Raw genomic sequence first — 12,646 nt, 5'->3', positions numbered from 1 at the left:
CTTTGACACTGGGTAGCATGACTATTGGCAGCTTAGAGGAGTCCTGATAATGCAAGTGACCTTTTAAAAACCACAATGGAATGAATTTTTTTTAACTAGATAAACCATCTTTTCCAAAAGAGAGGTAAAACTTGGACTACTAGCATTTATGACTATTCTGTGTCCAGAATGGGGAAGGCTTGAGCTCAGAGGCATTTAATTTAGCAGTGACTTAGGCTGTGACGCTCCTGACCTTAGATTATTCAAAAGCCATCTTCTTGCTGTTGATACAAGAATGAAAGAGCTCAGGTTTTGAAGCCAGGCATATATGGAGTTTGACTATCCATTCATTTTAGCCTGTGACCCTGGGCAAGTTACTTTCTGTAAAACAGGGCAGAGATACTTGCCTCAGAGTTACCATGGTGGGCAACTCTTGGAAAAACCTCCCACTGCCTATGTGATGCCTTTTTCTGTGACGATCCAAGATAATAGGGATAAAAGCACTTGGCGTGTTGGCGTTCACTGTGTCTTAGTAACCTGCTTATAGGCAAACTGGAATTCAGGGTGCCCTGAATTGCCCTGGTTTTTACTTTCCTGCCCATGGTTCCAGATTCCCAGCTGTGCCTGGGGAAGGCTGTTTCGCCTCCTACAACCTGAGACCCTCAAACTGCAGAGATGCCCAGTGGACTCTAAGCACTGCCTCCCCTTCTGTTTTAGTGCCAACAACATGCCCAAGCAGGTGGAAGTACGGATGCACGACAGCCACCTCAGCTCGGAGGAGCTGAAGCCCCGGCATCTGGGGCTGCGCTTGTGTGACAAGCTGGGGAAGAATCTCCTGCTCACGCTGACCGTGTTCGGTAGGTGACAGGCCTGCCCCACCCTCCCCTCTTCCCCTGCTCTCTCCTGGCTAAGTGTGGAAGCTGCTTCTGGAAGCCAGCCCTCCCCCTGGAAAGCAAGCCACACGCTCTGCCTAACTCTGCCTTTACCCAGGCACGGCTGCCTCAGTGATCCCATCTTCCCTGCCACCTGCCCTAGCCATGTTTGCCCCCTTGGGACTCTTGTGGTTCTCAGATTTCAGTATGCGTGCACATTTCTCATGGGTATGTCAGCATGCACGTTCCCAGGCCCTACTCACAGAGACTCTGGGCTACTTGGAGTGAGACCTAGGAATCTGCATCTTAACAAACCTTCTAGGTGATTCCAAAGCAGATGGTCAGTATACCACATTTAGAGAAATACCTGTGTCCAGATAAAGGCAACAGTTGCCCTAAACCCCACTAACAGGGCTCCCAAGGTCTAAACTTCTTCAAGCACCTCATTAACTTAGATTCAGTTATAGCACATTAGCTAACGAGGTCCGTGTGGAAGAGGCTTGTCCCAAAGCCTTGATCCACTCCAGCTTCACCTCAAAAGCCTTACTCCCCGGCCTCTGGCCTCACACAAGCGCTGGTTGTCCTTTTGTGTGACAGTTGATACAGACTTGGCCTTGGGTTTTCAACCAGGATTGATTGAAAATGGGGAAAATTGTGGTCTCTTATAGTGACAACCACATCTTTTCCTTTCTCAACCCCCCCTCCTTGTTCTTCAACTCTTATGAGGCTATACAATGAAGCAATGAAGAGCCATCTACACACACACACACACACACACACACACACACACACACACACCCATCGTCCATGGCTTCTCCTTCGAGTCAGTCATCTTGGATGTTGGTGGACTAGAGTCAGGACTGGGAAATTGCCCCCCAGCTCAGTTCACTTAATAGAAGACCACAGGCGTGGTAGGGTTTTCTAAGGGTTACCCTCCACAGAAGCAAATTTCATTCATCATAGGTTTTGAAGCAGTGTGTTTTTCACCTGTGGAAGAAAAAAAGATAAGGCCTTTGGCCATGTTACTCCTTTGCATATCTGGAGTTAACACCATAGCTACATACCTAGGACCTCCCTCCCCCCCTTACTCCAGAAGGTAGTTTATGTTGGCCACCAGTTTGGAGAGATCCAAGGTTTTCTTGTGGAATCCCTGCGTATGCAAAGAGAAAGGCTCCTGCCAGCATCTCTGCCCAAATTGTTTCCTCCCAAACTATATATTTTTAGACACCCCCCTTGACCTCCCCTAAGATCAGCAAGTCTCAAGATTATGTACAAGGACATAGAAATCAAAGACAAAACTTCTTGAGGATAAGCCATGGGGAAATGATCGGAAATCAAAGAAAATAAAAGAATAAAGAAAACACCCCAGCTTGGTCACTTAAATGTTCCTTTTATCTGGTATTCAATTCAAAAGGGAAGAAAAACATTAAACACCATGGAATGTGGCCAGCCTAGGCTGCGAAGAGACGCAGTATCTGGCACTGTGGATTATTTCTGCTGACAATCTGTGACTCTGCAAGTGGATGATATCCTCAAAGAAGTCAGAGTCAAGTTGCCAGGTTATATTTCCCACGAAGCCTTGAGAAGGCTCTTCTTGACTCTTCCAGTGCTGCCTTTTAGAATAGTTGGAGATACAAAGTATTTTCTCACGAGTCATCAAAATCAACTTCACTTTTCTAATGGTATTTTTGTTACGTGTTAGTCATCACCTGATGACGGAGAAGTATGAGGAAGGTCAATGTCATTGAACTACATCCCTAGAGCTATTCATTTGATGAGGGCAAAAGCTAAATTCATATTTTTCCCCCTTTCTTATAGGTGTCATCCTGGGGGCAGTATGTGGAGGGCTTCTTCGCTTGGCATCTCCTATCCACCCTGATGTGGTTATGTTAATAGCCTTCCCGGGGGATATACTCATGAGGATGCTAAAAATGCTCATTCTGCCTCTAATCATCTCCAGTTTAATCACAGGTAAGACCACCTCTCTGGCACCGGGCCAAAGCGGGTCATACTCCCACTCCAGCTTTTGGATTGACCATAGATTCTCAATTTGGTTGAATCAGTGAATGTGATCATCTGTGTCATTTCACTTCAGAGCCTTGGTTTTTCCTGTCTCTAAAATTGGGATAAGCAACCCTAAAAAAAGAGTTTGCCGTCTATTGGTTGGTCCATCTGTCTGTCTAGCAACAAAAGATAAAAAGGAAATAGCCACATGTTAAAAGCGATCATATCTAGTGATTTTAATTTTTAATGTATACTTTTCTCATTTCCCAAATTGTATTTGTCCAGAAACTGACAAATAAAGGTAACAAATAGAAAAAGAAGTTTTCTCTTTACTACTTAATTGGGTGTACAGGGAAGTGGGTATTAAAAATAAATGAAATACTAGATATGAAACCCTTCGAGTTTTTCAGAAGAAAGGTACCCTTAACGTATAGGTCATGTTCACTTGTCTTTTGGCTGAAAGAGTTATTTTATTTGAAAGAATTTTTTTCCCCTCCCTGGGCTTATTACTGGTAGTTTCCTCCTTACCAAATAATATTACTCAAACAAGGTATAAATTGATGATGTTTAGAGACTGAGCTCTGAGTTGGGGATGAAGAACTGGGCTTTGGTTCATATCTGGGTGCCAACAGGCTGGGTGACCTTGACAAAGCTGTCCCTCTGGACCACCCACCTTGTGAAGGTAGTGAAGCTCTGGTAACCCCAAGAGATTCAGATGCTACAGTCTCATAGCTGGTTGATCAATGAATCCAGTGAGGGAAAGAGCTAGGACTCAGTGTTAGGAGGATCCTATCATTCAGCCCCAAATTGAGTGAAGCTATGTTTTACTTTAAACGCTCCTTTTTAAACCAGAGAAAATTTGTTCTCCATGCCTGTTTAACAGGTTGTACACTGGCCAACCTGGTAAGGAAAGCTCACTTCCGTTGGCCAGAATTAGACTTCAGGTTGTAAGGAGAAATGTGTCACATATGGGTCAGCTTCATTCAGAGAATTATTAACATCAGTAATAACTTCCTCCCCCATGGCAAAAAAGACTGATCCCCAGAAAGGGTTGCATCTCTCAGTCTAGTAAAAGCAGGAACTGAAACCAGGAAGTAGAAAAACTGAAGAAACTACTGGAAAAAAAAACCCGATGAAGGCTGGAGTTTTTGTGACTTGCTTGGAATTTCCGCTAACCATCACAGAAGCTCCTGAAATATAGATGAAGCTCCCACCCATGCTGGGTGTTTTGTGCACCTGTTCTCACATCCCTACTTGAGATCAGAAAATGTGGTGTCCATCAAGTTTCACCTCAGGGGAATGAGAAGGCTGTGCTAGAATCACTTTTCCAGACTTTTGATTTCATGACCAGTAATGTATTCAAAAGACGTTCTGAATACATAGGGCTACCAATCTTTTGATTTCCTAAGCGAGGACATTAAAACCAACAAAAAAAACCTAGCATGTACCAGGACCGCCACTTCATAAAGAAAGGATATCTTAATATCAAATAAGTGGGAAGGACATAATCTCAGAATTAAAAATTGAAGAGAGTATTCAATTTTAACTCACTATTGCAGACTGACAAAAAGTAGTCACCAACCAGTTTATAAACCCTGAACCAGATGTTCTCCAACTCTCCCCAGTTCTCTAGAATCTCAAAAATATCCTTGGAAAATTGAACTGTAAACTGTGGAATTGACCAAATATTCACGTGAACAAGCTGTAATTAACCATTAATACGAAGCCAAGGGTTGGCTCTAGGTATGCAGAGAGGGGCAAGTAACAGGAAAATAATAGAACTAATGCTTCTGGATTTCCTTTCCATCCAGGGTTGTCAGGCCTGGATGCTAAAGCCAGTGGCCGCTTAGGCACGAGAGCTATGGTATATTACATGTCCACGACCATCATCGCTGCGGTGCTGGGGGTCATCCTGGTCTTGGCTATCCACCCGGGGAACCCCAAACTCAAGAAGCAGCTGGGGCCTGGGCAGAAGAACGATGAGGTGTCCAGCCTGGATGCCTTTCTGGACCTTATTCGAAATCTCTTCCCTGAAAACCTTGTCCAAGCCTGTTTTCAGCAGGTAACCTAGAGTTCTGATATCCATTGTTCTCCAAACTCCTAAGTTACAAAGGTGGTAACTTAGAGACTGTTTCAACAAATCAGCTCTGGGGAGTAATTTTTTTCATATTTATACTCTGCCTAGGGGTTGTATGGGGTCATCTGGGGCAGGAGTTTAGGACTGGAGTCGTGTTGTCTTTGTTTTTTTAACCTTCCCTTTCTTTGGCAGTACACTTAATAACATTTAGCTCTGGGATCACTCTTCTTTTTTTCCTTTGATCTCTTTTTCTTCTCTTTGGTTCTTGTCTCTGTGTCGTCCAAGGGGACATTTTGATCACCCTTGCCCACAACTCTCTAGAGTACTCAGTGGTTCTTGATCTTAGCAGTATAGCAAAACCACACGTGGTCCATTTAAAAATGCACGTGCTCTACAGAATCAGAATCTCCAGGGTGGGCCCGGGGACTGGGTATTTGTCAAATTCTGGTAGTAATACATGAGGATTTTGGAAAGTTTATAGATGCACATAAAGTAAAAATTCAAGTCCCCGCGTTGCTTCCCTAGAGCTACTCATGTTTCCTCCTATATATTTTCTTTGTCACATACGCGTGTGTATGTGTGCATAAAATTAAAAAAAATTCAGCTCTGGTGGTGCTGCATCGTACATACTGTGTTACACCTTGCTTTTTCGTTTAACAGTGTTTTCGCGTCATCTCTCTCTTTCGTTTTTCATTGTTGTGTAGTATTTCTAAAAGATAAATTCTAGAAGCAAAACTGTCCTGTCAAAGAGTTGATATTTTGAATTTGCTGGATGTTGCAAAAATAGCCTTACAAAATTTGTATCGATATATATGTTCCTACCAGCTGCACACAGGCATATCTAGTTTTTAACACATGACTTTTAAAACCAGTTGATTCTGCTGGGTGTGTTACCGACCAGGGTTCTTGGACTCTCTAATCAATAGAAATTGATAAGAGGCCAGATGAGAAATTCAGGCAAGACTTTTCTGGACTTGTGCTGCCGTACAGCGAAAACAAGTAACAGCTTCCCTTGCTCCCTCCCTGGGGGTGGGGGGCAGGGCCGGCAAGCTGGTCCCTTAAATGGGGTGAGGGTGAGGATGGGTCCAGGGCTCAGGCGGGAGGGGTGGCTTGGGTGGCGTGCCCACACCCTTGGTGGTGCTGTGTGCAGCTTTTGCTTTTGCTCCAGACACCTCAGAAGTGGCAGTTGGGTTTTGGGTCTTTCTGTATCTGGTTTTCATAATTTGCCCCAACTGTGCATGCATGCAGTTATTTTTAGTCCCTTATAGTTTCTGTGTATTCTGCTGTCTGTCCAGGTGCAAGCACTGCAGCAAAGAGTCCCAGATATCCCGGGTCCCAGATCCCAGCCTCTCTCAAGTGGAACCACTGAGTTAGCTGCCCAGGCTCCCCTCACCAGCCTGTTGTCTAGACCTAAGGCTAGTTTAGGTTCGAATACACCTCAGTTCACATTAACTCTGGCTGGAAGTAAACTAGAATCAAGGAACCTCCTTCAACCATTTCCAGGGAATCACAGAAGAATACATTGAGGAAACAGGTCGCAGAGAAGAAAAGTCTGCATTCCCAGCTGCCCCCAAAGTGCCATTGCCAATCACTGCTGAGCCCAGTTGACTCTGGATAAATCTGGAATATGGTCTCTGATTTCCAATACCACTTCAGAGGCACTTGTAGCAAGGAGCTATATTAAAGGAAACATTCCAGGCAGGGGAAGTTGGGTGCGGAGTGAATAGAAACAGGCTAGGGAAGGGGTGCTTACCGGTACCCTCTCTGTGCAATGTGCCTGCCCCTCAGCCAGCCTGCTTAGAAAGATGAGTTTGCTTGCTTTGGGGTGATAGACGCAACCGGGTGCCAAGACTATTCTTAACGTTTTGGAAAGAGCGCTCTGGAGCTGTAGCAGCTGGAGGCTGAGCTGGTAGGAGTCTGGGGGTAGGGGTAGCATCGGAGGGACGGGGAGGGACAGATTTGGGCCTCCCTTCTGTGCCCCATCACGACCATGCTCCATGCAAGAAGGAGTCCCTTTCGTCTGAGTCAGTGAGGCGGAACTGAGAAGCAGGCAGCACCCAGAGCTGTTGCTCTGGGCTGGGGTGAATTTCTGTGGTGTCAGCCATGCTTATGCTCCCTGACCTGTCTGGTCAATAGACAATCTCTAGTGTCCCCCAGGGCAAGGGGCACTGGGGGACACTAGAATAGAGGACCACGCCATTCCCTGCCTCAGCCCTGCCCTGGACCCACCCCTCCACTGACAAAATTCATCTGAGGAGTGAGCCTTTAGTCCTCCAGCTATAAGCCCAAGGACATGGTCCTTTGGGTTAGGACACTCAGAGAAATAATCATGTGGAATATTTGACCGCAGGGTGAGGGAGGGTGCAGATTCCTTAAGCCAGACTCCAGGCAGCCCAGAGGAAAGGAAGCTTAAACTAGGTGCAATCCCACAGGTTTAGGAGGGCCTTGAAGAGGGTTGGAAGAAAGGGAGCTCTTTGACGGTGACATGGAATTACCAGAGAGAAAGGGTGCTGGGTGGTGCCTTCCGTGCCCTTGGGGTACAGCTGGGAGTGGTTTCAAATAGCCTGTCTTGGGTGGAAGGAGCTTCAGGACCAGAGTTAGACACAGAGACCTAAAGAGAAAGGCGTGCTGTCTCCAGTGCAGAGGCTCCTCCCCCAAGGTGGCAGGACCTGTGTCTCTGAGAGCAGGGAGGCCTCCTGTTCACTGCTTCGGGCTGACTCTGAACCAAGGTGAGGTTTCCAAGGTGGCAACAGGCTGTCAGGTGTGGCCTGACCACATTCATCAGGTCCAGTGAGAGTGACCACATGGGGTCCTTTCTTCACTGAACTGGGTTTTCTCCTTTGGCCGATATTTGGGTGCACAGGATGCCACAGAGAATGAACCAGTTGGGGTCCCTGCTCAGTGGAACTGACTTACATTCAGGGACTGCGGGGAGATAGACCAGAACAAATGTCAGGTAAACGCTCAAGGTACTTAAAAATTAAGGTAAGTGCACTCTGAGAGCTGGAGCAGGATGATGGGCTAGTACCTGGGGGAGACGTCTGAGCTGAGACAATAAGGGGTCAGAATGAGCCAGCCCGGGGCTTCCCTGGTGGCGCAGCGGTTAAGAATCCACCTGCCAATTCAGGGGACATGGGCTCAAGCCCTGGTCTGGGAAGATCCCACATGCCGTGGAGCAACTAAGCCCATGCACGTCAACTACTGGACCTGCGCTCTGGAGCCCGTGAGCCACAACTACTGAAGCCCGTGAGCCACAACTACTGAGCCTGCGCTCTAGAGCCCGTGAGCCACAACTACCGAGCCTGCGCTCTAGAGCCCGTTGGACAACTACCGAGCCCACATGCTGCAACTACCGAAGCCCGTGCACCTAGAGCCCGTGCTCTGCAACAAGAGAAACCACTGCAATGAGACGCCCGCGCACCGCAATGAAGAGCAGCCCCCGCTCTCCAGCAACTAGAGAAAGCTGGTGCGCAGCAACGAAGACCCAAACGCAGCCAAAAATTAATAAATAAAATAAATAAATTTATTAAAAAAAAAAAGAGTGATCCAGCCTGAGGAGAACTGGGGGAAGAGCCCACTAAGCAGGGGCAGAGGCTCATGGAGGTTGGCAAGCATTTGGTGAGAAGAGAAGCAAGGCTGCTGCTTGGGGAGTAGAGTGGGTGCAGGAGGACCTGGCAGGCCAGGGTCAAACTCTGGTTCTTATTCTAAGAGTTTAGGCAAGGAGATGACTGTTCTTCTATTTTTATTTTATTTATTTATTTTATTTTTTTTGCGGTACGCGGGCCTCTCCCGTTGCGGAGCACAGGCTCCGGACGCGCAGGCTCAGCGGCCATGGCTCACGGGGCCCAGCCGCTCCGCAGCATGTGGGATCTTCCCAGACCGGGGCACAAACCCGTGTCCCCTGCGTCGGCAGGCGGACTCTCAACCACTGCACCACCAGGGAAGCCCTGTTTTTCTATTTTAAAAAAATCAACCTGGTAGCTCTGGATATAGACAGAGCTCCAGATAAGCTACTTACCTGGGGATCTCAGGTAGCCAGGAAGAGGAGGTGAGTCAGTGAGCAGGCTTTTGCAGGTTTTAACGTGAGAGACTCTGGTGGCTGGGACTGGAGTTGGCAGCCAGTTGGAGTTCTTCAACCCAAACAGGCTTGAACTGAGAACTCAGAGAACCCGGCCTGTCGTGCAACCTTCAACTGAGCCGCTGAGCTGTGCTCTTTGGAAGCTGGATTTTGGAGCTGAACATAACTCATTTTGAATGCTGCTTCAGTAAACTACTAGCTGTCTGTCCTGGGGTTAGTTACTCAGCCCTGTGAGCCTTGAGGGGCTCCTGTTGACATAAGAAGTAATTGCTGTCAAAGGTGGAGCACCTGACCGCCCCCCTGTTCCTGGAAGCACCATTTATTCAGGCCCATGGCCGTTACTCCTTTGAACTTGAACTTTGGCTTCTTTAGCCTTCTCAGGATAGGCCTACAGTTGGCTCTGGTCCCCACTTTGTCCCCAGGAGGGTGACTCTGTTGTTCATGGAAGCTTCCCTTCAGATCCTTCCTGCGTTCTCTCTTTGTGCCAGCGTTGCCCAGCCCAAGGGGACCAATGAGCTGCCTGTTCCCATTCAGCTGGGGCTGCCCTTCTCCCTGCACAAGTGCATGTGGCCAGGTTAGAACACAGAGTACCTGCCTTGCCTCAGGGAATGCTGTGCTTCCCTCTCTCCCAGTTAGGAGAACTGGTCAGGTCAGCCTTGCTTACTCTTGGGCCCAGCTGCTAGTACGGTTGGGTCCATAGAGTTTATCAGGCAGCACAGGTGGTGAAAGACCTCAGTGGTGGTCAGTGCATCTGAGTTGAGGTCCCAGTTCTCCCAATAATTCTATGACATCTGATGAGTCACTTGACGTCCCCATGCCCCCTCTTCTGTATCTATTCAGGCTTCAGCCATCTGTCGCCCTACTACGTGCCAGCACCGACACTCTAGGATTCTGCATGACTTCTGTTTTAATGCCCCTGGAGGTAGAGTGTTTCTCTGGGCTTAGACGTGACTTTTCACAGCATGCAGGGTGCCTGGCACCTTTAAAAATAGGGTGGCCACCCCAGATGTCGAGGAATAGCGTGAGAGCTTCTTAGGGGGCCGTTTGCACAGGGATGCTTGGGGAACACTGAGCAAGGCTTGGCACCACCGCCCCGAAGGAGTGGGTGTCTTCCCACCTTACATATGGAATATGAGCCAGTGACCCTGCCATGGGGGCTGCTGGCAGCTGGCACATCTGGCAGCTACATGGAGCTTCCCAGCAGAGCCAGGCTCTGGGAGGAGCCTCAGTGAGAGTGGGCCTGTGAAGATTCCATGCGACAGGACCCAGGCAGGGAGAAGCAAATCACCTGGATCATGAGGTGCTGATCTGACTTCCAACAAGACCCCTGCCCTCCTGTTCGTGACCAGATCCAGGACCCTCCACAGGGGCTAGCAGGGCATCCAGCTGGGTCTCACATTTGCTACTATCTCCATGGGAATGAAACAAGCAGACAGGCATCCCTCAACTTGAAGCCTGGGTCCCATTACCAATCACACTGCTTATAGTAGTTACAAAAGAATGTTATAAATCCCATCATTATCGTGGCATGAGGACAGTCATATCCCACTGCATTTGAGCCATGAAGCGTCACTCTGTCAAGCACAAACATATAAAATATTCCCCAATTTCATAACCTTGTTTGGCCATTTCTTAATTATAATATTTTTGACATATTGGGAATTCAAACATTTATGTAAGCGGCCAGGCTTTTGGTGACCTTTTACACCAAACCTCTCATCTTTATGGTTTTTTTTCCCCACTCCATTAGATTCAAACAGTGACAAAGAAAGTCCTGGTGGCCACTCCATCAGACGAGGACAGCAATGCCACCAATGCTGTCCTCTCGCTGTTGAATGAGACTGTGACTGAGCCGCCTGAGGAGACGCAGGTGGTTATCAAGAAGGGCCTGGAGTTCAAGGACGGCATGAATGTCTTAGGTAGGCACACTGGTCTTCATCTCCTTGGGGGAGGTGCCTCTGCCGGGGCCACGTGGCCAGCTTTCCCTGCAGGTCAGCACCTAGGCATCCTCGCTTCCTTCTCAGAATGCCGATCGCCCTGCTGTCCTATAGGTGGAGCAAGAGGCTGACCCTGGGGAACAAATTTGAGGGTCACTGGGACTGAAAACTGAGAGGGGAGGGGCGAGGGAGACGGCAGGAGCAATAGCACGTGGGGACGTGGCAGCTGGACTGGGGTATGGGCGAAGGGAGGGGACTGACGTTTGCAGGGCACTTCCCCCCACTTTCTGCGTGGTGTTGGCAAGTCACTTTCTCTGACTCTCCATTTCATGAAGTTACACGTCCAATCCTTTCATTTCCTAAGCATTTCTTTTTGAGGCGCCCTTGTGTCTGTCCCAGGACTATGCTAGGCATGGGGGCTGTCCCACCCCAGCCCTCACAGTCTGTAAACAAATGCAGTGCTATCAGGAGTGAAAGTGTTGGCGCTGGTGCCAAAACGAGCTTGTCAAAAGGAGACTGTCTGGTTTAACTTTCTGGGATTTCAGTGAGCTTGGAACCTTCTGAGAGTGTCATCCCAGGGGTTCTTTGGCTCTGACGTTAGACTGGTTTTGTATCCAGTTTGGATCCCTTATGGACCACTCACGGGTTATCTAATCGTGGGCTGGCTCCTCCACTTCTCAAGATTCATCTGTAAAGTGGGCATGGGGTTGGCATTTCTCCTGTGGATCATTGTGAGGATTCAATGAGATTGTGCACGTAGGCACAACGGTACGTGCCATATGCTTTATCATGTGAGCCGCTGTCATCATTAAAGGCCGGGGGTGGAGTGCTAAGCGGCTCAGTAGAAAACACCCCACAGAGGAGAGAGTCTCCCCATTGTGTGGGTGACTCCAGTTTGCTCACTTTACTCCCCATCCACCCTCCGGGTTCACTCCCCCACCCGTAATAACCCCCATCCACTGTTAGAATGGGGTCCCAAGACAAGACATTTGGTCATAAGCTGGGAGAAATGGGAACTATGGGGATGAAGGATGTTGATCCACGCAAGCGAGATTTCTAAGGATTTGAACGAGAGCTGTTTAGAAAAGGTTGAGCTCACTTTGCCATCTAGGAGATCAAATGCCCTTGCCTCTTTGATAGGGGCATCAGATAACATACAGGGTGCCCAGTTTCATGTGAATTTCAGATAAACAGCAGATAATTTTAAAGTATTAAGTATGTCCCAAATATTGCATGGGATATACTTGTACTAAAAAAATTTTTTCATTGTTTTTCTGAAATTCAGATTTTACCTGGGAGTCCTTTTTGTTTGTTCTAAATTTGGTAACCGTTCTCCTTACTTATCCAGAATGATGGAGAAACAGAGGCGGAGGGAGGATTGCCCGACCAGTGAAAAGTGTCTTTTTCTTTGACCTGGCAGGAAGCAGAGAGTGAGGGAAGAGATAAGCTGACCGGGTTGCCAGGCAACAGAAGATCAATAAACATTGCTGACAACAAGTGGGAGGCGAGAGGAGGAAGGAGTGAGAAGATAGGAGAGCTCCTCTGAGAAGGAGGGTTTGCAAATATCCTCAGCATCTAACCCTGAGTGGCTCTTCTCTCCCACTGTCCAGATATTTGTGACCCTTTCAGGCATTCCCAAATCCCCTTGCCCCCCAAACCCTATGGTCAAAGTGGCCCCACTCTTTCTTACTGTGGCCAT

At 48.0% G+C, this 12,646-nt stretch overlaps 1 protein-coding gene across 1 annotated transcript in view; it reads left to right on the top strand.

Moving 5' to 3' along the window:
* The first annotated feature begins 700 nt into the window (after positions 1-700).
* SLC1A2 (solute carrier family 1 member 2) overlaps positions 701-12,646 on the top strand; it is a 50,058-nt gene continuing 38,112 nt past the window's right edge. Inside the window, exons 1-4 of the mRNA XM_007446324.1 lie at positions 701-836; positions 2,670-2,822; positions 4,667-4,917; positions 10,761-10,929. Coding sequence (XP_007446386.1) covers positions 707-836; positions 2,670-2,822; positions 4,667-4,917; positions 10,761-10,929 — 703 coding nt within the window. The 5' untranslated portion in view covers positions 701-706. The remainder of the gene's footprint in view (positions 837-2,669; positions 2,823-4,666; positions 4,918-10,760; positions 10,930-12,646) is intronic.

Source organism: Lipotes vexillifer, unplaced genomic scaffold, assembly GCF_000442215.2.
Source record: "Lipotes vexillifer unplaced genomic scaffold, Lipotes_vexillifer_v1.1 scaffold1993, whole genome shotgun sequence".
Classification (NCBI taxonomy): domain Eukaryota; kingdom Metazoa; phylum Chordata; class Mammalia; order Artiodactyla; family Lipotidae; genus Lipotes; species Lipotes vexillifer.
Note: the sequence above shows the minus strand (reverse complement) of the source record. Positions and strands in the feature narration are given on the sequence as shown.